At 35.4% G+C, this 25,434-nt stretch overlaps 1 protein-coding gene across 1 annotated transcript; it reads left to right on the top strand.

The window, feature by feature from the left end:
* Positions 1 to 679: 679 nt before the first annotated feature.
* LOC113509510 (uncharacterized) lies at positions 680 to 24,447 on the top strand. The gene is made up of 10 exons (XM_026892847.3): positions 680 to 1,031; positions 7,305 to 7,520; positions 7,846 to 7,891; positions 17,668 to 17,870; positions 17,969 to 18,153; positions 18,282 to 18,460; positions 18,550 to 19,208; positions 19,418 to 20,939; positions 21,205 to 21,316; positions 21,826 to 24,447. Exons 2-10 carry the CDS (start codon positions 7,464 to 7,466, stop codon positions 21,974 to 21,976), a joined length of 3,114 nt encoding a protein of 1,037 aa, XP_026748648.2. The 5' UTR covers positions 680 to 1,031; positions 7,305 to 7,463; the 3' UTR covers positions 21,977 to 24,447.
* The last annotated feature ends 987 nt before the right edge of the window (positions 24,448 to 25,434 follow it).

Raw genomic sequence — 25,434 nt, 5'->3', positions numbered from 1 at the left:
CAAGCCTGTGTTTTACATCAATTAAAATGGACTAAGTTTAGCTGATTATTATTAATATTAGTAAGATAAAATTTTGGTTGTTAATTTTAATCTTTAATGCAAAGTTCGCCTTCGCTATGCCTGTATGCGCGGAGGAATGCGTGCGCTAATCAAGTGTGATTTTACATTAGTCATAGTAAGCGAAAAGTTCCGCTATGAGTGTATGTTGTTATCCAAATATTAATATACGAAATATTTTATAAAAAGAAACAATGTTTTAATATCTGGGCTCCTCTGTGGCAGGCAGGCGGCCGCGCCGTGTCGCGTCAAACTGAATCGAATGGCATAAAACTGCCGTCGAACTGTACGAAAACTTTGGCAATTACACAAATTGCTCGTCGCTCATTACGGGCCTGTCCCCGCGCCCCTCGATCACCCCCGCACTTGTCCGCGACGCATCAGTATTCATTAAAAGCGCAATTAGCGGAGTGCATAGCCTCCCTCGCCCCTCGTGCTGTGCTCCTCTCAAAGTGTAACATTACGAAAATGTCATTCGTCAAAATTTCCCCGAAGACTGTCGGATCCGGGTGAGCTCGAGCCGCACTACCCTCGCCGGCTCGCCCCTGCCGCCCCGCGGCCCGCGCCCCCGCCCCCGCCCGCGGCGCCCTACCGAGGGCTGCACTCCGGCAGTCCAGAGCGCCCGCCCTCGCACTCTGCTCGCGTCGCTTAACTTCCGAACTTCCGAAGCTCGCGCAGAGTTCTCGGAAACTTTATCCGTGGATCAACTTGCGAGTTTCACGCAAAAGCGTTGACACTTGCCGACTTATGGCTTTGGAACTAATCTCGATAAATGAGAACGAGTTGTAAGAAGATTTTGATGTGAAAAGTTAGAACCAGTTGCACTTGCATTGCGTGCAGGAGCCTGCTTACTAATATCAACTTTTGTTATGTGAGTGGAGTGCGCGTGTACTTTAACGTGTTACAGTGATATCTGGCGGTGAATTGGAAACATTTAAATAATTATGCAGTATTCTATTTATATTAAGTAACAGGTATATCTAGTTACACTAATATACTACTCGTAGCTATATCATGGTAATCATAAGTACTAGTATCATCGACTGAAGAAAATATACATTTTCAAGTAATGATTCGACGTAGAGGATTTATTTTCTTAGACTGGTTTCTTTGTATTGTATAATAGATGGTTTTGCTTTTATATTGATGAGCCACTCAGAGGTCAGTGATATGGACACCCATGTTAATATCTTCTTATCAAAGATGTTATCATCGAGTATTCTATGAAGTTTATGGTGCTGGTTTTATTACAAATGACGTTTGCCTCTTTCCATCAGGTGACATACTGTTTTGAATTCCAAATTTCATAAAAGAAGGGTCGAAATTTTGATGCCAGAATTTGATATATCTGTGATCTATATATTGACTTAACCGGAATAAAAATATGGAATACCTAAATTTTATAACCTCAGTATGGAAGGTTCAGAATTTACCGAGAATAGAAAAACGTACCTACATTAAAAATGAGGCTATCGATTTAGAATCCATCTCTTATAAAGTTTGAATGTATGGATATAGCTCTTGTATGTCCGAAGACGAAGTTAAATACAATCGATAGCTAGACAGGTGTGTACCATGTAAGAAAATGTGGGTTAAACTATGGCAACTTTTGAGGCATATAGTATGTAAACAGGTCGACGATGGATTATGTGGCATAGTTTCAGTATTTTAGAATGGAAGATTATTAAATGGTTATGTTTCTAGATATGTTTATTTAGAGTTTAGGAAATATATTGGAATTATTGATTTGTTGGAAAGTATCCTAAGTTTTAATGTGACGTATGGTCGATGTATGTATTCAATGACGATCTTTTAGGAATAGAAATTTAATATTTGACAAAAACACAAAGTTACAATCACAAGATACAATGGGCCTCACACTAGGCGAGCCTGATCGTGGGCACCCGACAAACATTAACAAATCACAATGTGTACATGTAATAAAGAGTACATAATGGGCGAGTATTAATATGCATTAAAGAATATTAAGATTTTTTGGAACAACTAAAACATGTATCTTTTTCCCATACCTCTGTCTCAGACATAATATGTTCATGTTGATATATTTACACTCTCTACTCTACTACCTATTGCCGGTACTATAATGTACCTCCTTATTTTTGACATATTGCAAAATGTTACATATGTACTAAATTATTAGGCCCCTTTATATGTGATAGTTAGTTAATAATATAGAATGCTTGCTCTTTACCATTCTGTAATAGTACCTATACTATTAATAAATGACATATTTTAGATATGTTACCGGTTTCTATTACCGATTTACATTGTTTGTTATCGATTGCCTGACGCAAGAATTCTTATCAATATATGAATAGATAATGGTACAAGACACGTTGTCTATTATTATAGTAAGCTTACCTCTTTATTTGTTTGCATACATGCTAGTTACCTCTGGAATTGCATCTTCTTATTACCTCCACAACGAAGCTTGGGTGTAGAGTTAAATTACTTGTCAATGTTTAAAACATTTAAACAATTTCCAATATAGCTGGATGATTACTTAAAAACTTCTTAAAATGAAATAAAATCCAATGTATGGTATATAAATCTTGCTTCGATTTACTTTTATGTATAGACATAGTTTTAATTTAACAGGTACTGACATTTTATTACTAAATTTTTAATCACATATGTAATAAGATAGTATAGACTATATTATATTCCAGTATCTATCAGAGTCCACTAAATTTGCAATATGTCGATGTGGATAATATTAGCAAATAGTTCTGGCGAACTCGAAGCATCAGCACCAGTACAGTATTACCTAAATCCTCCAATAAACCGCTTAACTGCACGGCTCCGATCATCATTGGAAATTGAACTCTCGGCACGAACGGTAGAGTTCAAGTTACAAAGCGATGATGACCAGAGCAGTGCTAGTCCTCGAGCTACATAATTGTCACGCGTCTTGTATCTCAAGCACTTTGAGACATCTCCATTGGACAATCCTTTACGAATACATGTTGGTCATTAAACAATTAAATCGGTGTATACACATACAATAGGTTTGGTTGGATAACAGTATATATAGATTAAAGAAAATTCGAAATTATTTTAATTACTATAGCTTTTAGAAATCTAATCTAAATACTAAGCATGCATATAATCTTTAGCTTTGTATAAATTTGTATGCATGAGTTTAGACTCAAAGATTTGTGCATACAAATCTTTACAAAATTAAAGAGGCAAAATTTTAAGAGAAATAAAACTTAAACATAAAAATATAGAGTAAGTGGTTCCGATATTATCTGGATGATTAAATACGTATTGTGTACAAGTACTGTGGCTATCCACAAGGCACACATATATATGTAGAGTTGTAGATATAAAGATGTAGATTATGTATGTTTACATCATATACTCGTACATATGTACAGCGGCGAGCTGCGTTAACACGATGACTGACGAAGTACACCTTTGTCTCGGAAAAAAGATAAGGTGAAATGGACGAAAGGATAGATAAATTATGATTTTTATGTAGAAATATTCCGAATCATAATCATCATTATTAGTATACTGCAATAACTTGTTGAACATCTTTCCGGGCTCTCCACGCCCCCATGAAACGATCCTGAACTACGCACAGTCACCGACACCGCAATAAATTTTTAATTGCCATTTATTAATAATAGATCAATTTGATAGAATTATACAACGGCCCTTGTAGTTGACAACGTTGTACGAGTAGCTCCGTCACGAGCGGGCGACATGAAATGCACTATCGCATTTAAATAACCTGCAGGACGGTGTGCCAGTTTTAATAAATGACGTTCGATACATCCAAATGGGCTGAATTACGTATATGCGCAGATATTTCATTATTGTGAGCAGGTAGTGCAATACTTCAAAGACGATTAGGTACTTACTTAACTAGATTTATTAAAGATAAGATTATTCTAATGGCTACCTAGATATTGAATTATAAATTTATTTTATTAAACCGGAAAAATTAAGTTCGATTTGTTTGGAAATAATTATGGGAACTCGTAGACAGATTTGATCCAAGCTTATCGATACTAAAAGCAGATCTGTAGCGTGTCTCAATTAGGAGAAATTGAAAGAAATGTGAGGAACACAGAGGATTATCAGTTATCGCGTGTCGACGTCTGTTGTACATCGTATTATTATGAGATCTATCGCAATCAAAACAACGATAATGTCGCACTATCTAAAAACAGTATTAAAACGTTCGCCATATCTAATCGGTAAATCTTAATAATTGATATACTTATTACCGGTAGTACTGTGTTCTCTTGTAATAAACATTTCTAGAACACTTACATAGCTACTTAATGAAAATAATGCAAACGAAGTATACTATATATTAAACGTGTTTCATTATTACATATTGTTACAAGTCCAATAGATGAAATTATTGCAATACAAGGCATCAAGAAATTTAAACACAATATAAGAATAAAAGCAGGAAACGATATTGATGAAATTATAGGGACGTTATTAATTTGGTAACCAAAAATACAGACGGTTATGTACAAGTCCGTCGTCATCGCCACGTTATTGTGTTATATAGTAGCAATAGCTGTAAGTAAAGACATGGACTCGTTTTTTTCTTTGCCTATCCGGTAAGAGATTTAGCATGAAGATATTATCTATATACATTATCTATATAGAACGAAAAGTAATATCTCAAGAATATTAGTGATATGATTATTGCTACAACATATAGAGTTAGCAGTACATATCTCAGAAACTAGAAAGTGAAATTGTAAATTAGTTAGAACTAATTGCTGGAACATGTAGAGGGATTTTACTTAAGCTTATCTATAGAAAATAAAAACTAATAAGGTCTCTCAATCGGGAGTAATTGTAAGAAATCCCAGGAACAGAGAGGATTATCGGCTATCACGTGTCGATATCAACGGTACATCGTGTTATTGTAAATCCATCACAATCATAATGTCATACGATGTAAAAAAAGTATTAAGTGAATGCGTAATCTAATCTAAAAATCTTTCATTAAGATCGACTAATTAATAATAATTACTAATAAATTACAATGGCCACATTTTGTAATAAAAATTTCGAGAAAAATTCTACGGTTTTGAATTGAAAATGTTATAATATGCAAGGATAATAATGCAATATAAGAGCTTAAAAAGATTTTAATTAATAAACAAAAACTTGGCATACCTAATAGGTATGTGGCGGACATATTTATTACTTGAATGTTTGAATGTGATCGACAGAGACCTCTAACTACCCCATTTTTAATGGTATTCCTTATTTATTAATTAAGATTAAAATATTAATAAGTTATTAATAATGGACACACACACACACAATTAGTTTAATTCATTTAAAATCAAATAAATAAATTATTTTTTGTTAAGAATTCTCGCGGCGACTTTTGGTTTTTGGTCACAACAAAATATCAGTGTTTAGCTCTTTTGAGAGCAAAGCAATAAACTAAGTTGTGACCATTTTGTGTTACCATGGTACATTCACGAAAAAATATGTTACCTCTTTTATGTAGATACATATATATAAAAAAAAACAAAAAAGTACCTATTCTTTTTTAACTATGTACCAATATCTAATGTTATTTGTGTGCTGTAAGTGATGCAAATAAATTATCTATCTATCTATCGATATATTCAGTGCATTTACACAATTTATGACAAAATATTGCGATGACATTAAGACCAACACTATAAGAGTGGCTGTACTGAGATGTCATGTCAATATGTCTAATACTACATATCTACACCCAGCTCCAAAATTAAACAGAGCTCGTATTGTGCGCACTAGACAACTAATAGACACATATAATTGCATACAGCGTGCATCGGATGGATGATTGTGCATTATTATATACTATACGGAACTATAGGTCTACATTTATAAATGTATTTAAAATTATATCGGCAAGATGGTTTGCTTCTTGTATATAAATAAATAATGAATAAAAATATTTAAATACTTATTTTTTTATGCAACTTAGAATGGCAAACAAACTATCGGTCCACCTGATGGAAAGTGCTAAATGTAATTTATTTGAAAGGACACACATATTTTCACAGTAAATACTCAAACCAATATAAACATTATATGACCTTTGTCGTGTCTGTTGCGTGCCTTTAACTAATATCCAAAGTTCACATTTCATCCCGTATGTAAAAATACCTAGTTTATTGTATCATTATCATTATATCACCCGTTAACTGTCCACTGTTGTACAAAGGCCTCCTCCTTAAGGGTTCTGCCAGTAGTTGTCACGCTTTGCAGGCGGGTTGGCAACGACAGTTAGGCTTTGGTGACGTTTTAGAAGGCATGCTGCTGCCGATCCCTCGCCTTCCCTTAGTCGTCTCTTACGATGCCCACAGGAAAGGAAGGGGTAACCTATTCTATGCCGGGACTACGTGGCTAATTAAACATTTATAAGAATTTAGAGAATAGTCATTTTCTTAGAGTCCACCACTTCAGATGAGAAAAGTAGGCAGGGAACCCAGTTGTTGCTTTTTTTAAATAAAAGTCGAGTTTACAAAAACATTGTTAATGGTTAAAATAACTATCACAAACGTCATATTGATAAAAAAAATACAATGTCGTGGACATCATGCTCTGTACGTGTCTTGAAAATAAATGTATGATTTATATCAATATTTATACTGGTTGGCTCATCAATGTTGAGCCGAAATTATTATATATACAAATATAGAAATCAATATAGAAATAGATTTTCTTTTTTGACCGCGAGAAAAAGTAGTCTATGTAGCCTCCATGCACATGTAGTAATGTACTTCTACAGGGAGTACTACCAGTACTACCAGAGGGAGACTTTGTACAAAAGTCGATTGCGTGGGTACCTCTGTCCCATTCGTGTTTCAACCGTGAAACAGCTGTATTTGCATGGCTGTGTTTCAGTTTGAAGGGTGGGATATGGCGTGAATTTACTGGGTACAGAGGAATGACACCTGAGTCCTCAGGAATGGCAACGCATGGGGGGTATCATGGGCGAAACAGTATACTCTGTTATGTCCATGGTACAGCTCATGTCTATAGGCGACGGTTACCACTTTACACCAGGTGGGCCGTCAGCTTGTTTGCTATTCTAAGTTGCATAAAAAAAAAACATGGCATGTAATACCACTAGTATACTCATTTTTGCAATAATTGGTTAAGCCCTTAAAGCGCTAGCGTTACAAGCAAACAAACTCATTTTTACAGTTTAACAAAAATAATGTATATATTTTTTTTTTCAGACAACGCAGTGGATAGTGTAAGCGCGTTAGTGATGTGACTGCCAGTGTGAACTGGATGTAGTGCGGTGATGCTAGTGATGCTGGGCCCACGCGTGGTGACAGTGTAGTGAGCGACGGCGGCGGCGGCGAGTGATGCAGTGAGCGGCTCACAGCGCCGACATGGCGGACGACAACACCATCATAGAGGGCACCGTTAAGTTCAGGGATGGGAAAAAGGTATATACGGAAGTTTCTTATTTTTTAGTTAACTATCTTAAGTCTTGATCCGCCAAATGTGACAAAATCAGCAAACATCGTTTGTATATGCAGTGATCGACTCTAGGCCCGCAGCGTTCGACCATTTTGTTTTTATTAAATTTTGTCATTGTCAACTTGGCTATTTCGTAAGATGTTTGTTTTCTACAGTTGCCCGTTGTTTTCTTTGATCATATTGTTTGTTGATGTTTATAGGTGACAGATGTTTTCAAAATATAAGCGGTATTTTTTTGTTTATTTTGTTTATTACATAATAATATAAAGTGATCCAATTTATTGTGTGCAGTGGAAGTCCCGGTGGTGCGTGATGCGCAAGCTGTCGCCAGTAGCAGGTGAGTGGTCACAGCACTCTTATCACACTAACTATATTTCCCAATCTTTATATACTTCGCTTGAATGTGAGCGTCCTCCGCAATCCAATAACACTTGTAATATCATTCATTGCCGCCTTAGCCATGATGAATCATAGTCCGAAGTAATTTCACTGACATCTTTTGTCTTGAAATGTGAAGTTTAAAAACTGTATTATAGTTGGATGGTGTCAGAAATACTCGCCGGTGATAGAGAGGTAGGTACGAGTACCAACGTACACGACCTTGTATAATTTTTGTAATAAATAAATAAAATTATATTTTATAATCTCTATGCCCCAATATCGGCTATTTTCGACATCAAAGGGTAGATTAAGATAGCATTTTAAATGTATATGTATTGTGATTCTGCTGCTAATAACCTTTCTTATCTACAAATTGTTCGAACCATATCTCAGTTTACATATTAGATTTGAATTTATATTTATTACATCCTATTAAATTACATTTAGAATTTATTACTGCCATGTATATATATATATATATATATATATATATATATATATATATATATATATATATATATATATATATATATATATATATATATATTCACGCCTATAACTCCCCATGGCAGAAGTCAGAGAGATTTATCAATAATTAAATTATCAATAATAATTGAATTTTAATGAAATTTCAACTGGTTTCTATTGTTTCTAGGGTGCATAATGAAAATAAGAACATTGATCTAAACACACAATATTTGTTATAATTTATACATACATATTAACATAATTACATTAAACGTGCAGTACGATTCTAAGTATGATGGTATTTATTTCAACTTGTTACCTCTTAATGTTTTTGTATATCATATCATGGATTTGGTCTTAAGGTCATCCTTGGACTAATCCAGTTTTATCTAAAGCTATTGTCATAGACTGTGGCCCACTGAAAGGCTAATCAGGATGCTTTGGAGTTGCGTATATTCATTATTTTTTAACGGATAATAATGGATTAGTCGCCCCGTCTGCGCTATCGGTATACGCTGGCGGGGCACCAGTGAGAGATGATAAGTGACGATGAAGCAGGTCAGTTAGCCTATCCTAACAAATTTGCTAATGAATCAATCACAATGGTTTCCAGGCGAAACCGCGAGGAGGTCGACCTAATAGAGTATATTGCTAGTAATAAGGTTGCTAATCCTCATTACTAACAATCCCTTTTCCTCCCAATTCATTCTGTTGCCACTTACCATCAGATAAGCGACACGCTTGTTTGTTCTTTTTCCATAAAACACTCAATAATTCGGTAGATTTTCAATTTGTGATTATTACCGATTTTTTAGTTACCAGAATACATATTCAGTTTTAAGTTTTTTTCTGCGAAAACTTTTTCAGTTCGCTATTACAACAACTGACTGTATCTAAAATAGGAGTGAGTCCTATATATAGTCAAACTGAACCTTATGTAATTGGTTTACGGTTAAATTTAAAATAATCCCATTGACTCCTATCGTTGCATATATAAGAATAAAGCGCGCGGTAAAGTCACACTAATCTTCAAACATCTTTTGGTCTAAAATTCATAGCAAGATGAATCGATTATCAACACAATATATCATCATCATCATCATATCAGTCTTTAACTGTCCACTGAACATAAGCCTCCTTCCATTGGGGAATTTTAACAGTTGTTGCCAAAACGAACGAAGTAAATATATATAAACACAATATATAGCGGATGTAAATAGGTATTAATTTTAATTTTTGATTAAAGATTGATTGCATATAGTTCACATGTCCCTATTAATAATGCCGGATCTGAAATTCAGTTCATTACACCTACATATATAACTTCATTAAGTTTTATTTCATTGGCCTTTATTAACGTCATTCGCTGGAGTTTTAAGTTCTGAATGTGCGTATAAGTTATGCGGTGTGTTTGTCAAATTCTTTTCGAATCAATACGTTTCATTTCTACGTTGGTCTCATTTTCGTTTTTGTAATTGAATCAGTTTTTACTTTACGACGAAAAATCTATTAGTCATGTATTTTAAATGAAACCATCTTGTCGTCTATCGTTGTATTTTATTAGTTTTAAAATAATATTGAGAGTGTGGCAGCCAATATTAATGTTGTTACGATTTAAGCCGCTGCTTTTGTTTTTTTGTGGTTTCATACCTTCACATTACATTATACGGGAATTATATGTGAAGTTTATACTTCTAGAGACACCGTTTAGAGTGTGTTTTATCTGATGGGCAGGTGTTAATGTTATTAAGGAAATTATCTATTTTCAACACGACAGAATAATTATGAACATTTGCTGTGGTCCAAGAGTTACGGAATTTCTTATTGGTTTTCATGTATGATTCACATTCAAATCGGCTACAAGTAGTTTATGAGTATTATATAAAATGAAAATGCATCAAATCAAATATATGCATACTTACGTGTTTACGATATTAATTAAAGATATGAAACTTTCCATCAAATATCAGAGAGAAAGTAAATTTATAAACATTATTTATTTGAAAGGAAGAAGTAATCGGTAGGTATTAAAAAGGTATTATAGGCTAATAAAGTACATAATTATCATATTTGATATTTTTATTTCTTTATTGTGAATTTATACCTATGCATCATAGAATCAGCATTATATATCTTATGATTATTTTAAGTTTTTTAAAGGTATATATTGAATGTTAATCCTCCCTGTGTTTTGTTTAGAAGGGCTTCTACTAGATGTGCGAGTATCTGTATATGTAAAGTTGCAACTGTCGACGCGAATGCGATCAATCACATCCCTCGTGTTCAGGGCTCGTGCTATTGACGTGCCGATACTTATCAGCACGGCCGGTGAAGGGTATCGCGAGAGGAGCCGCTGATAGCGTCAGTAATGTGACGATAATCGGAAAATTTCGCGGTCTTAGTATTACCTTGTACATATCTTCACATCTATACGTAGATATCTAATAAAATCACAGAAAATATAAACGAAATATTATAAAATAAGCTTGCAATTGTAATTCATATTAGTGTAGTCAGATATTCTCTTCCTTTCATTTAAGAGTTTCCTCTTGTCGGTGCAACTAATTCATGCATCTTCTTTCAGCCAGCTCTATCCCAGGCCATATCCTTGACCTCCCTATACGATATGACACCTAGTGTTTCTTTTATCTGTCCCATGTAGTTATTCTTCGGTCTTCCTCTTAATGTAATCAGATGCATATTTTCAGATGTCGATTGCTGAAGATGTCGTTGATAGTTATTATTTTGAAATACTTCAGTTGTACTACAACATATATGTTAAGTAAAATAGATAAAGTGGTCTAGAAAATAAATAGTTAAGTAATAAACAGCATCACTTATGCAAAATATCTAATAATACTACCACTGGCTATATCCTCTTGTTAGATATTACCGCGCCGATAGAACTCAGCTGGCACATCATTTTATGTTATACAAGTATATTACATACGAAACACAGTTAAATCGAACTAACAGTAACAGTCAGTAACGATTGGACGATATTGATTGTATCACGGGACCAACACAGCTGCCTCCCTTCCGTATGCAAATAAATATGACGATCTTAGTGCGTGCGCGATACCGTGGCGCTGCATCTTGCTTGGTATCAGTGCTCGTGACAAGTGGCGGCGCGCGGCCGCCGGGGGTGCGCCGCGACCACTCGGCCTCCATGGGGCTAAACGCAAAGGGGCTCATCTGTACGCGGGGCACGTCTCGCCCCATGCGCTTATAACTCCCATTACAATACTGCACAGGTACCCTCGATATTGGATTGTTTTGAATAAATCAATTTTAATGCCGCGACGGATTTGTCACGCAATCAAATTATATCAGTTGAAAAATTACGTAAATTATATGTGGCAATTGTGCATGGACGGGCAACATATAATTACATGAGTCATTCTTGTTGGATATTGACATAAATAATAAGCAGATAACGGTCATGATAGATAGCATTGACATACATCTTATAAGGATCAATTAAACACACACCAATTATTAATACTTATATTTTGCACCTTTTAATTTATGTTTATAATTATAATACATTGGAATAAGAGAAAGTTAATCATGTAATTCTACTAATTATTAATTATATTAAGATATTGTATGGATTACGAACACCTCTGAACTGTTTCGTCTCCTCGACGATACAGCCCTTTTTCGTTTTTAAAGTGTACATTTGAGCGGCCATGTTACGCCTCACCGCCACGTTTTCGGTTGAAATCACCGAAAGCAACAACAGTCTATTCCTACTTGCATTAACATGGTTTATATTATTCACCTTACCTATGTCCGTCACTGATGTCTCAGTTACCATTCGTGTGTACAGACGACGGTAAACGCTTTCCATTGTTTAGATTTCGGATTCTTCAGATTACATTATAATTAGGTACCTACAAAAAAAATCATTACAATTTGCGAACTTTGATATTACTAGTTAGTTGATTAAAATTATTTTGTTTAATTCCGCTTTCATTAGTATGTGTGCGATTGCCAACACTCTAACATTGACTATTATAATTATTGCTAATGGTAGTGGATTTAAACAAAATAATTTTATTCCACTAACTAGTGATATGGACTTCCACAAAATAACACCTACTTTAGTAAAACATTGGTGTTAGTTATTCATAACGAAACCATGTGATTGTTTCATATCTAAAATAAGTAAATATGTGCAATAGAAACGTGGTCCTGACAGAAGTGAGCTTCAATTAAAAGTGCACTTACATCGATGTTAGTTATTGTAAAACAACGGTTCCAAGTATTAGTTAGTAACAATAACAATATGTTAGTTACATTGTCCAATTTTTAGTAACATTCTTACAAAACTTCTTAACATTAGCTGATCATAATATTAGCTAAGCTTTTGAATATGCACGCTGTGTAGTTGGCTTACAGATTTTCATCTGTCAATAATCAATTGCCAACAATTAAAAAAAAAAACAATAATATACTTTCGTACGTTTTGCGTATATTATTACGTATATTACAGATGCGATTACAAAAATCAACCAAATGGCAACAAGTAGCGATAGAAGTAATAGAAAGTACCTAAATTACTGCATTGCGTAATATTGCTCTACAAAAGTGGCTCCGGTGTGAATATACTTCATTTTTATTAATTATTTATTGTATATAATTAAAGGACTATAAACGGGCGGCGTGTGTAGAATAGGAAACAAATAAATGTCATCGTATCGGCAGGTGACGTGTCCGCTAGCGCACTAGCAGGCAGTACTCGTGCTAGCACAGTTACTAGTGTTCGCTACTCATTAATTACCATGCAAGTGCACTCGCTAATTGAAACGCAAATTATAAGGACCGCAAGCTCGCTGCACCGTGCCACCGTCACCACCACCACCGCCACCACCACCGCACGTCTAACGATCGCATCAGCTATTATTTAAACACATTAATTGGACCGTTCACTGCATAAAGTTTGATACGCTCAGTTAATTTGCATTTAAAATTTTGTTTACTTGAATTACGCATGTTCACACGTCACAAAGCGAAAGTTTTTTCTTAATTACAATTTCAGATTTCGTTCATTGTTATTATAATAATTTTCGCACAAAATACAACACATGGGGAGTATCATGTGTGAAACAGTATACTCTGTTATGTTCATGGTACTGCTCATATCTATAGGCGACGGGTACCATTTTCCATCAGGTGGGCCGTCAGCTTGTTTGTCATTCTGTTTCATAAAAAAGGATGGTTTTCAAACCCCAGTAGAAGTTATGGTAAATATTGCAACAAGTGGATGAAATTATAATTGTTAGTAGGACGTACAATAAAAAAAGTAGGCAGTAGAATAAACCGTAACATGCTGATAAAAAATTGAGAAAGAATATAATAATATTATAAATAAAAAGATGATGAAATCGATAATATGAAAGTGGAACGATGCAGAGAGAGCCACGATATCGAAACTCAGATATAACGCCTTAGATTGTGTATTAAAGAAAGATGTCAAGTCAGAGTTGAAAATTGCCATGGATATCATGAGACGAATTATGTCAATATATGAAACGAGAATAGTAAATTAAGACTTTTTTACTTACAAAAATAAACTATGCTGTTAAGGATCTGCCTAGTAGATATTACGTAAAGCTGGTATAGGTATACAATATGCCAGACGATATGACATCTGTAGTGGACGTAAAACTCTGTAACGACTACAGTTAATGATCGAGACATTGACGCCTCGCGTGGAGCACAGTGCTACGTGCTGCTGGTACTTCGTGTGTGGCGCGCCGAGTGCCAGTTCCGGCCGCGCACCCAATAATGTCGCCTCAAAAGCGGTCCGAAGCGCATGTGGCCATCAAACTTCGTAGACTTTACGATCGCGACATAAAACATTTCCTTGGTGTAAACGTTATAAATGTACAAAACGGCACTGTAATTCAAAGTTCGAAAAACATTCATTATTTATTTTAACTTATAAAATATGCTACTAAAATAGGTGTTATCTTACGGAAGTGCATATCGCTGGTTATTTGATTAAAATTATTTTGTTTAATTTCGCTACCATTAGTTTGTGTGCGACTGTCAACAGTCGAAGATTGACCACTGCTACCACTGCTGCACCAGAAGTTCTACAACATTTCATATTCGATAGTAATAATATAGTAATAATACACAAATTTTGCAGTTTGGATGCCGAACGGTTGACACTAGTCTCCGAGCAGAGATCTAATAATTTGCCTGAAGATGCCTCGTTTAGAAATAGGTTGTGGACCTTCTGGTAGTAATAGTGGTGGTCATTTTTCGAGTACTGGCAGTCACACACATACTGATGGTAGCGGAATTAAAGAAAAAAACTCTAATCAAACCAGTTTAAAACATTCATCATGCAATTGGATATACAAGTGTCATGCTATTTGTAGATCCAAAAATTTATTCTTTCGGTAGAGATTTATGTGTATATTATACTAAAATTTTCCAAGTAACCTTAATTTTGATACGATAAACATGTAGTACATGTACATCTACAATGCGACCCGCCTCGGCTCCGCACGGGTAAAATGTTTGTGTAATTTTTAAATTGTTCGACACATTATAGCAAGGCTGGTACTTTGGCGTGTGTGAAAGTACTGCACTAATATTCTCTAAAATATTAAAATGAACGGCTTATTTAGCAATTTAGTATTGTTCGTTTACATAGTTCCCCCTGCGCCCCTCACCACCGCGCCCCGCCTACTATTCTCTCACGGCCATCGCCTGCGACAACGCAATTATTTTACTGGCTTATTTTTTTTTATTTCGCGTTTTCTTCTGACCAATTTCAATTGACATGTTGTAAAAAGTTTATCTTCTTAATAAAACTTTATCTCCATGAAATTTACGTTTTAATATAGCTATTTGTTTTTATAAGAGTTCGTAAAGTATACGTCAAACCGGTATCCAAACTTAATCTCTCTCTGTAATATTTGTTTTACTTTTAACATAAATACCATTTTTTTTGGCTGACATATTAAACTTACCATAAATATATAGTGTTACGAACTTTTTTGTAAAGGTAAAAGTAAAGAATGTTTTTGCTATAGATTTTATTTCAGACAGCGCATGCCATTATATAGATTTTTTGCCGACTTCAAATATATTTACTGTAAATAATTATTGAAAATATATATTTACCAAAATAAAAAGTAGTTTATAGCATTCAGACATTATAGCATTCATTGAATGCACACTAAGACTGAAAGAATTTCAAAATCAGATCAATACTATCCCGAACATTGAAACTTACAAATTTTTACGTCTATATAATAGTAGTATAGATTACTACTCGCTTTAGGGAGATGACCTCCGGTGTACAAGTATAAAGAAATATATTTATTAATTTAACATATTTATTATTTTCAAATTATATCATGCTGTTTTTTACGAAGATATTTTTTTAATTTAATCAATCATAATAAAACTGGAGGAAAACATTATCACAAAAATTTCATTCGTAATATCTTATAAATTAATATTCATATAATTGAAGGTTGTACTATATTTTACATTGTAATAATGGAATCCTTCGCACATAATATGTATTTGTCAAGCGGTTGAATTTTTATATTGTAAATAGATTTTAAATGAGTCAGTGTCAAGGAAATCATAAACGTTACACGAAAGAGTACATTATAGTAACCAAACAAATATAATAGGTAGTGACTTTACGATCTGAAACATCATTTTTCGGTGGTGGCACAAATCGGTTACAAACGACTGTCAAGAATGCGGAGTAATACAATGAAATGTTCGCTTCAGTTCAACTGAAAGGAAATACAATAGGTATTTCTTGTAAGTCATGGCACATTATATCATTTACGGGGTGATGGGTAGGATCCCGGAAATATAAGGTGTTGCTTCAAATATTTTATTTTTATATTAAAGACAAACTATTACGAATACGTTTAAATTTGCGGTCCGAATGACATTTAAAAAATTTATTTGGTTGCTGGTTTTACAAGTGTCTGTCCAAGATTACATTACTATATAAGAATTTTAATAAAAACATCGTTTAAGTTTGAACATAAACTTTTAAAACAAATTAACAATATTTATTGAAATAACAAAATATTACTTAATTCAATATAACATTAAAAAATTTAAAAATATATATATTTAAAGATAAAAAATTTCTTTAAGATCACTGCCAGCTGGTAGGGTGCCTAGGATAATAACTTTTAAATATAAAACACTTAGGTATAAAAATATTACATGAGACTAGAAATCTATTAAGCAACATGGAACAGGAAAGAAACTGACCTGATAGTAACTAGCCGACCTGATGGTAACAGCGATATGGACGGACGATCATCACGGAATATAGCGATGGTTGTGATACCGCTTACACATTGCATTTTGTCCCCTTCATATCCTTCAAACCAAAACACATTCAGATACAATCTATTAAATTCTGGAAATCACAAAATTTTGGAATATATAAATGGATTCGTGGAACAGAGTAATGAATGTTTGCATAGTATGAGTAACCCATGCCAATGTGTGCAATGTATCGGAATATGCGTATATCGTGAGCTCGAGACGAATCTATCGCGGTGGTTCGCGAGAGATCCATCACGCGCCGCTGCAGGCGGCCGCGAGTACCACGCAGGACGCCGACGCCGCCGCTACAAAGGATTTCGCAATGCTTATTTTCGACTCCATAAAATACGAAGAATGTAACGCGATCCCCGACTTGAAGCCCTCGCTTTTATTACTCACGATCAATAGGTTAAAACGCTACGAACCCTCGGCGCCCCGTCGGCTTTAAAGTGCAATATGTTTAGGAATTCAACAAAGTTTTATTGTTACCTACTCTTTTTTGTAACGTCGGGGAAGCGCTTCACTGAATGCTTTTATTGTTTATGTTCATTCTTTTAGTACAGTTTTTTACTATATTTTGAATTACAGGCTATCACTCAAAATGTAGTAAGAAATTATGCTTAAAAAGCGGCTAATAAAGCTTATAAGTTTCTTTACTCAGTGAAAGTTTTGTTTTGTTTAACAGTAGCCGAAAAAGAACACAACTGTATTAACATTATACTCATTGTAGGGCCCTGACGGTCATGATCGATGATCATGACCATCAATACTTTTGTTAAATATATCCTTCATATCATCTTTTATTCAAAATGGAATTTAATATGTAAGCTTTGCAGATAAGCAACCGATTAGTAGCAGAATTATGGATAAATAAGAGACATCCATGCTGATGGTCTTATAACAATGTGGGAGATTAAAACATTTGTTCAATAGATTGTGTGCATCTGCAACTGTATCGCGACTCGAAGGCGCGATGGGGCGGCGCCACCACGAAGGCTTCGCTGTCCTTGCAGCAGTACCTTGGCTGTGAGAGTGGCTTTACACTGGACAAGCATTCCAATACGTTGGCACTCGTGTGTCGAGACCTAGTAGCTATACTCGCGTTCGAGACAAGAGAACGACTCATACAGTGGCAGGTGAGCCTTGGCCATTATGTGTTTCTTTCTTGTTATCGTGTTTATGTGGGTCATTTAAGGTTCTTTATGATGATAATGATTACTAACAAACTACGCAGGTAAAAGTGAGCGGCCATCTGGGAGAACCTCGCCACTACTTGGTATTAGTGGGAGGTGGAGGTAGTGGTGGTGGAAAGCGCCTCCCACCAGGACCTGCTCGACTACACTTGCACGAGAGAAGGTTTGCGCTCACCGCTGGAGTACCACCGCGGTTACTTGGGATCTGGGAGTTAGCGCATCTCAGGTACATCATTTGTTTAAAATATAGTTGAAAGTTGTTGTCATTTCACATCTGAAATTACAATGTTATATTTATTTTGAGTTTGAAATTAATAAAGATGTAGATAGTACAGTTAAAATATCTCTATATAGGCGATTTGGTGTGGTGGAAGGTCGCTTTTGCTTCGAAGGAGGTTCCCACTGCGGTAAAGGCGAAGGGTTGCATGTGCTTATCAGCGATCAAGCTCGGGAAATAGCTCATGACTTCAACTTGGCATCACAGGGTCGTTTGTCACCAAAAAGGCGACCCTTAGTTGCGAAGAAAAGTGAAGGTATATTCTTTATAATATAAAATTTATTAATAATAAATAAATATTTAATAAATATGTACCTATGAATTTATTTATTTAATCATTCACAGGTGCAGAAAGTCCTAAATCACATAAAACTTATCGACCTGATACGAGACTTTCAGAATTGCAAACTGTGGATCATTCTGTACAGTCAATGGATCGTCTTTATGAAGATCCGTGTATAGGTGAAGAAGCTGGAGCAATATCACCGTATTGGCCATCAACAGAAAGAACTCATTTCCAAGACATGGGACTGGGTGATACCGCTTCGGTGAATGAGGCGGTGGAGGGCACTGATACAACTCCATGGAATATGACCGGGAACGTCACGTTGGAACGTTGTATGAGTTGCATCTCAAAACTTGGTGCCTTGTCAAGGTCATCCACTGCAGCGTTGACGCCTGGTGCTAAACATTTTAATCCTGCGTGGACAATGGAAGCAGTAAACGAAACACCCCATGTAGAAACTGTGGCCGTTGAAATCCCACAAAGTTGTGATGAGTACTCTAATATAATTAATAAGACTGAGGAATTATGTCATTGTGATGTGCCGCCCCATAGACCTCCAAAGCCTACTAGATTAGATCTCAACCTTAACAAAAAGCCACCGATGCCCCTACCTTTACAAACTTGTAGTTGCTCTCATGTTGTTTGCATTGAAGAAAGTAAATCGTCTAAAATAGGACCTTATGAAAATTATGATGTGCCAAAAGTTCCTTCAGCAGAGGTAAGAATTTTGTTTAAAAATAGCAATTATAGTATTATCTACTATTAAAAAATAGCTCTAAAATGCTTTTGGTCTATTTTCAAGTATATAAGTTTATGAACAACCTTGTAAATGTAACAGTAGAACTGTAATACTTCGTTGTTGTTGATTGATAAAATATGGCTGTTTTTTAAGCAATATATAATTAATAAATAATTTATATTTAATAGGTTGAAGGAGAATACTACGATACACCAAAGAGACTCAAAGAATGTCTTAATAGTGACCTTTTCAAAATAACAAAAAATTCTACTACAAACACACTTATATTAAAAAAACCTTGTGGATGTTTACTAAAATTCGGAAAAAGGCCAAAAGAACCTACTATTATAGATGCAGATGAAACATTACAACCAACTTCCAATTGTGCTTGTCAAAGGGTTACCGACTGGGCAAATAATTGGATTAAAATCCCTTACTGTAGGAAAAATACCACTTCAACAGATAACTTAACTCCAAACAAAGAAAATTTAAGACCACCTCCTAGTGACCGCAGTGCACTCTATGCAACAATTGATCTTTCTCGTAAGACAAAAAGAAAATTACGGCCTAGTATTTCTCATGATGAAATTACGTCTGAATATTATTTTAAAAGTACTGATACGAGGAAAATAGAAATTGACGAAGGTCCATTAGCCAATTATGAAAATTTAAGTTTTGCTTTATCATTAGAACATTATGAAAATGCCAAAGATCTTTTAAGAAAAGCTGGCATTACACAATCGGAATTAAATGCTATAACTACAAATTTAAAGCCAATCGCGTATAAAGTAGTAAATGGAAAAAATGTTTGCACAAAGTGCGGTCATCCTCAAATGAAATGTGATAATAATGACAATCGCGAAGCGAATATTGCTAATGTAGGCGACGATTATCTAATGATGGAACCCAATACAAGAGAAAGTAATAAAATTGAGCAAAATAAGCATTTGCCTGCTGGATACACACCAATGTCACCAATAGGAGGTTTTGCTTTTCACACAATGAAACATTCTTCAAAGAGTCCCATTAATAGGTTATTAGAAGAAAAATCTGCAAGCAATCCGACGCTTTGTGGATCCGAAGAAGATCGACCAACGATTACTGATGATCCTAATAAAAGCACAGCACGAACATCTGTCGAACGTGTAGATAAAATAGAATACAGGAAGCGTTCAAGTTCTGCAGATTCATCTCGATTTCTTGAAGACGTGAAAGAGTTTGAAGGTAGTGTTGGAAGTCATGGATCAACATCCTCAATAGAAACGTTGCGAAATATAGCTCTTGAAACTGACCGTGTTTCAACTTCATGTGAATGCGCAGCAGAAAATAAACACTCGGATGCAGACAGTTCGGAAGCATCGAAGGGCACTCGAGGGCGAGGTGTGGTACTATCAAAACGATCGTCATCGGTGCCTGGAAAGGCAGGTGGTAATCGCGATTCGTCAAGTTCGAATGATTCTGGTGTATCAAGTTGTTCATTGCGGCCGGGAGGAGAGCTAGCAGAATTCGAGCTGCCGCTAACGACGGCAGCTACGCGCCGGCATTACAGGAGTGCACGGCGTGCGGCTGGTGCACTGCACATATCATTGCCACGTCGTTCCAAGTCTACTGATCCGCTACAGGCCGGTGGTACACAGTCACTCCGCATACCGGCTAAATCTTCTTCTGCGGAAGCGGAAGTGCCCGTGTTATCTATAAAACCACTTCGAGGTACGTATGTTTGTCAATTTTCTTCTGTTTCCTTTAAATAATTAGTTCTGTTGAAAACCAACAATAATAATATTGTTTTTTAAAGACTGGAAAATATTTCCAAGTTTGGTGACTATACCATAACATGATGTCGATTGTACTTCATAAAACTACACAGAGTTAAATTTTTAAAATATAACTTTTAAATAACAATTGATAATATTGTTCACATATATATAGTTACCTTTAAGTATATATATCGCAACTTTCGCAAATGTCGTCGTAGGTGTAGTGGATACACACAGCACGTCGAGTGGCACCTCAGACATGTCGGACTATATCGAGACTCTCTCCATCTGCTCCTCACACTCCTCGACGGATACGCCTATCACCATGCGGTGAGTCAATATTGCTTTCATTAATTATCTTTCAAGTTTTGATATTTTGTATATTTTATCAGTGTTTTATGAATATGATCAAGTCACCATGCCTAATATGAAGAATTTATCTGAAATTAGCCACAATGAGTTCCAAGGAGTGTCAGAAGCTGAAGCTTGATATGTCAGATGATATGGCTACTAGATTAGTCTTCGTTATTAACCATGCACCTCTCTTGAAAGAAAGAAAGAAAAACATTGATTGATCTCTATATACTAATGTGATCATCATATCAATCGTTAGCTGTCCACTGCTGAACATAGGTCTCCCCCATAAAGGGGAGTTTTGCCAGTAGTTGCTACACTTGGTAAGCAGGTTGGCAACCGCAGTTAGGCTTTGGTGATGTTTTAAGCTAGACGCTGCTGCCCATTCCTGGAACATTATTTTATATACAAATGTAATCATAGAAAATGTTTGCTGTTGTGTGTAACAATGGGTGTATGTATTTTTAATATATTGAACGGTATAGGGTGGTGCGGCAAACGACGAGCACGCTGCGGCCTCGCTCTGGCAAGGAGTACCACAACCTCGACCCGCGGCTCACTTCGGTGTACCGCGCGCCGCTCTCACACCCGGCCCAGTCCACGCCCTCCACTCGTCACTACTCTACTCAGCAATAGTCGTTTTTCAATCGCGATTAGTTTATGATTACAAAAAGTTTAGTTACCAAATGTTTTCGTTGTAAAAATGAGACGAGAACGTAGCAATATTATCTATATGCTATTGTCCTGGAAACCAGGCGAGTTCTAGTATATACAAAATAATGATTTTATATAGCGAGGTTATTTATATCTAGTCATCGACCTATACAGTGTTATTTTCAAAAGTACTCTATCTGTTTTGATCTGTATTGACAGTTTTACGTGCAAATCTCTCGGTTCTTGCCGTTGTGGGCGAGCGACGAGGCGATCAGCGTTACCTACTGTTCGTTTCTCCCGTATTAGATGTAATCCGTCCATGAGCACACCCAAAGCATCGCAAACAGCGACCGATCCCTAGTCCGTGTCTCCGACACAATTTTTAATTGCAATTGCTTCTCAATGTACTTTCATCAATCAATTAATTTATTTTATTAGAATGTTGAAATTTGTATAAAATGTAAATGAATTTTTACTATTTTCTTACTTATTGTAGGCGTTTATGAGAATATTGTATAATACTGTCCGTATTTGGAACGAATGTGCCCGTCACAAGTAGAACTTAATAGAACAATCCAATTATGTACCTCTATTAGACGATTATAGAAACTATACGAATTATATGACAGGTGAAATAAAAAGATAACGATGTGTATTACATTACTAGCGTAAGGTGCAGCCAAGTATTGCATTCACTTCAAAAGTTTGCTAATGAAATATTTAATTGAACTTGAAAAAAAAAAGACTATTTCGTATAAATAATGAATTTCCTCAACATAGGATCAACAGATCCCAATCATTGTTCACTCGACAGTACGCGCTTGTTGTCCGTAGTTTCTATAATAGAGTTGTACCAGAGTGGGATTTTACTATCTGTCAAATATATAGGATCACAGCGAGATCAATGTATCTTTTTATGTAGCTATTAATATATAATATCTTGTGTAGTTATAGTATATAAATGGAATCGGGTGATAAAGTCATAGACTGTTTTCTTTACTCCTCTAATACAGTTCATTTTTGATATAGTAATATTTTAAGTATTTATTTTCATATATAATTTTTTCATCGATTCAAAAGTTTCATCACAAGTTTATGATATTATATATAAATACATCAATTTAGTTTATTTCCGTAATTCTTCACTCACATTAATGCATCGCCTACTCGTACCTATTTCCTGTTTGCCCAATGGCTAACGGGTAGAGAACACGATCCGGTGTTAAGACAAATTTTATATAAATAAATAACATTTCACATTTTCTCTTTATTTAATACTAAAATATACGTGTGATCATATATATTTGACAGTATAATAAATCCCTAGACCGGCCTCAGCTTAGTATCCCTAGGTACCAATAATAATTTATAGTATATCCATAAATTAATGGAAACAATTGCTTTTATTTATGACCAAAAACTTAGGAGTATTTATTTGCATGAAATGTAGAGTTTATAATGTTATCTTATACATATAGAATTGAAATGAACTTTGATTTCAAACTTTTATCCTGCGTTAATTATAAATATTGCCGTCGTTTTATAATAATGTATAAATATAATAAATAATTATATAATAATAACTGATACATTAAGTGCTATATTTTAAGGTCAGATACATACAATCCATTATTCATAACAATACAATGTATATATAAACAATTACCGATGTAAATTTTTATGATTATATTAGATATATGAAAAGAATACGCGATTATAGTATGTATCGTCTACAACGACTCTGTCTCCACTCTGTTGCGGTGATATTAATATTTTGATATTCGAAGTTTATCTCAATTAAAATTCTGAGTTGTCGACTCTACGTGTGCGACTTGCGATAGTTGAGTAGTTGCTGTTACGAATCTCACTACATAGCAATAAGCAGTGCAACTAAAAGTGATCCATTGTGTAATGTAAATAAGAATTATAATTGTACGTGCTAGGTTGTTAGGGGGGTAATGGTGCGTTTGCGAGGCTCCGCTCTCGCGCCTCGCGACACGCGGCGCGCGCTCGTACAACACGGGCGGTATGCCAAGTTGTAATTCTGTAGGATCCACGCAACTGAACAACTTGCCCCAAAGAAGCATAGTCGAAATCTCAATATATCTTTCTTACTAAATACATCAGACGAGTGTGCAATTAGTATGAAAATTTAAAAGATTATTTGAAGAATTCGACTGAATTTCCCGGCGATTATTTAGTTTCGTGGATATTATCACTGGGTTTCAGCTCAGTGTACCCGCTATGATTGTTCCTGTATATTGTGTGTTATTTCGTATTCCACGATAATCTCCACCGTGAGACAGCGCCGCGTGAGGCGCGAGACGCGAGCCCGCAGCGGATTCGACAGGCCCGAAGACTGGATTTGTAAGCAGGTTGTTTAGACATTACGCTAGCGAATGAATTTATATAAACTAACGTTAAACTTGAATTTCTGAATAAAAAACATGAATCAGCAGACATTGTCTTTTATTATTAATTAATTATGTAATAGGAAGAAGACGGAGAGGCGTCCGTCCGAGGTGGCGTCCAAATACCAAATGACCGATGAAGCGGTGTCGGCGATTGTCAGTAATGACTTGCCCAACTAAAAATTTCTTTGCACGAATTTTATCATCCCCTTAAAATGACAATGAAAAATAGGCTTTTTTAAATGACGAGGCGGCGGACGAGCTCGAGGAAAACATCTTAATTAGCGGCGGAGGATTTACTTCGTGGCTCCGTAATAATCTGCATTATTTACGTCGACGCGGGAATGTGGGACGCCTGCCGAGGTGCGAGGCCAACGGAACGGGCCTCCCTCATTGTAAGTTCTGTGGTTTTCCTCCTAAGTAGTTAAACGATGAAATACAGATTCTGCTGAAGCTGTTGCTAGTGTTAGAGTTTGGAGTTCGAATATTGAGTATGCATTTAAATACTCAATATTTGACAACATTTACAAGTAAGCGCGATTTTTTTACTTGTAAACTAGGTACATACAAATATTATTCAGGACTTTCAACAATTGTATAATATATACAATTCCCTACTTTTTGTGTTATTTGAATCCAAACGTAACAGGTCACATTCATGCCTCGGTGAATACATGATTTCCTTTTTCCTCGAAATGATGTTTAGTTTCATGGACTACTACTACTGGCTCTGTATGATGGAAAATGTTTGTGTTAATTTTTATACGATTTCCAAAATAAGGTGGTTTTCAATTCACTGTAGTTTTTTATAGCTTTGTTGGGCGATAACGTTGCGAACTCTGAACCGATTTTCAAATTTTTATCTTTAGAGTAGTCATATGATAAATACTTTCATATATATGACTAATAAACTTACACTTTTTAGCGGAGGAAAATTCTTGTAAATCTATGTTGCGGGTTGAATCAGACGTCGAGGTTAGTAGAGAAATATATTTTAACTGACTTGGAACTGACAAAATTAAAAAATAA

Source organism: Galleria mellonella, unplaced genomic scaffold (genome assembly GCF_026898425.1).
Source record: "Galleria mellonella isolate WM207_F2 unplaced genomic scaffold, CSIRO_AGI_GalMel_v1 utg284, whole genome shotgun sequence".
Classification (NCBI taxonomy): Eukaryota; Metazoa; Arthropoda; class Insecta; order Lepidoptera; family Pyralidae; genus Galleria; species Galleria mellonella.
Note: the sequence above shows the minus strand (reverse complement) of the source record. Positions and strands in the feature narration are given on the sequence as shown.

What these genes read in the sequence shown, in the direction of transcription:
- LOC113509510 (XM_026892847.3), top strand. Translation starts at nt 7,464, where the DNA reads ATGGCGGACGACAACACCATCATAGAGGGCACCGTTAAGTTCAGGGAT. An exon ending in TGGGAGTTAGCGCATCTCAG is followed by an intron (nt 18,154 to 18,281) that starts GTACATCATTTG and finishes ATCTCTATATAG; the next exon opens with GCGATTTGGTGTGGTGGAAG. An exon ending in CAAAAGTTCCTTCAGCAGAG is followed by an intron (nt 19,209 to 19,417) that starts GTAAGAATTTTG and finishes TATATTTAATAG; the next exon opens with GTTGAAGGAGAATACTACGA.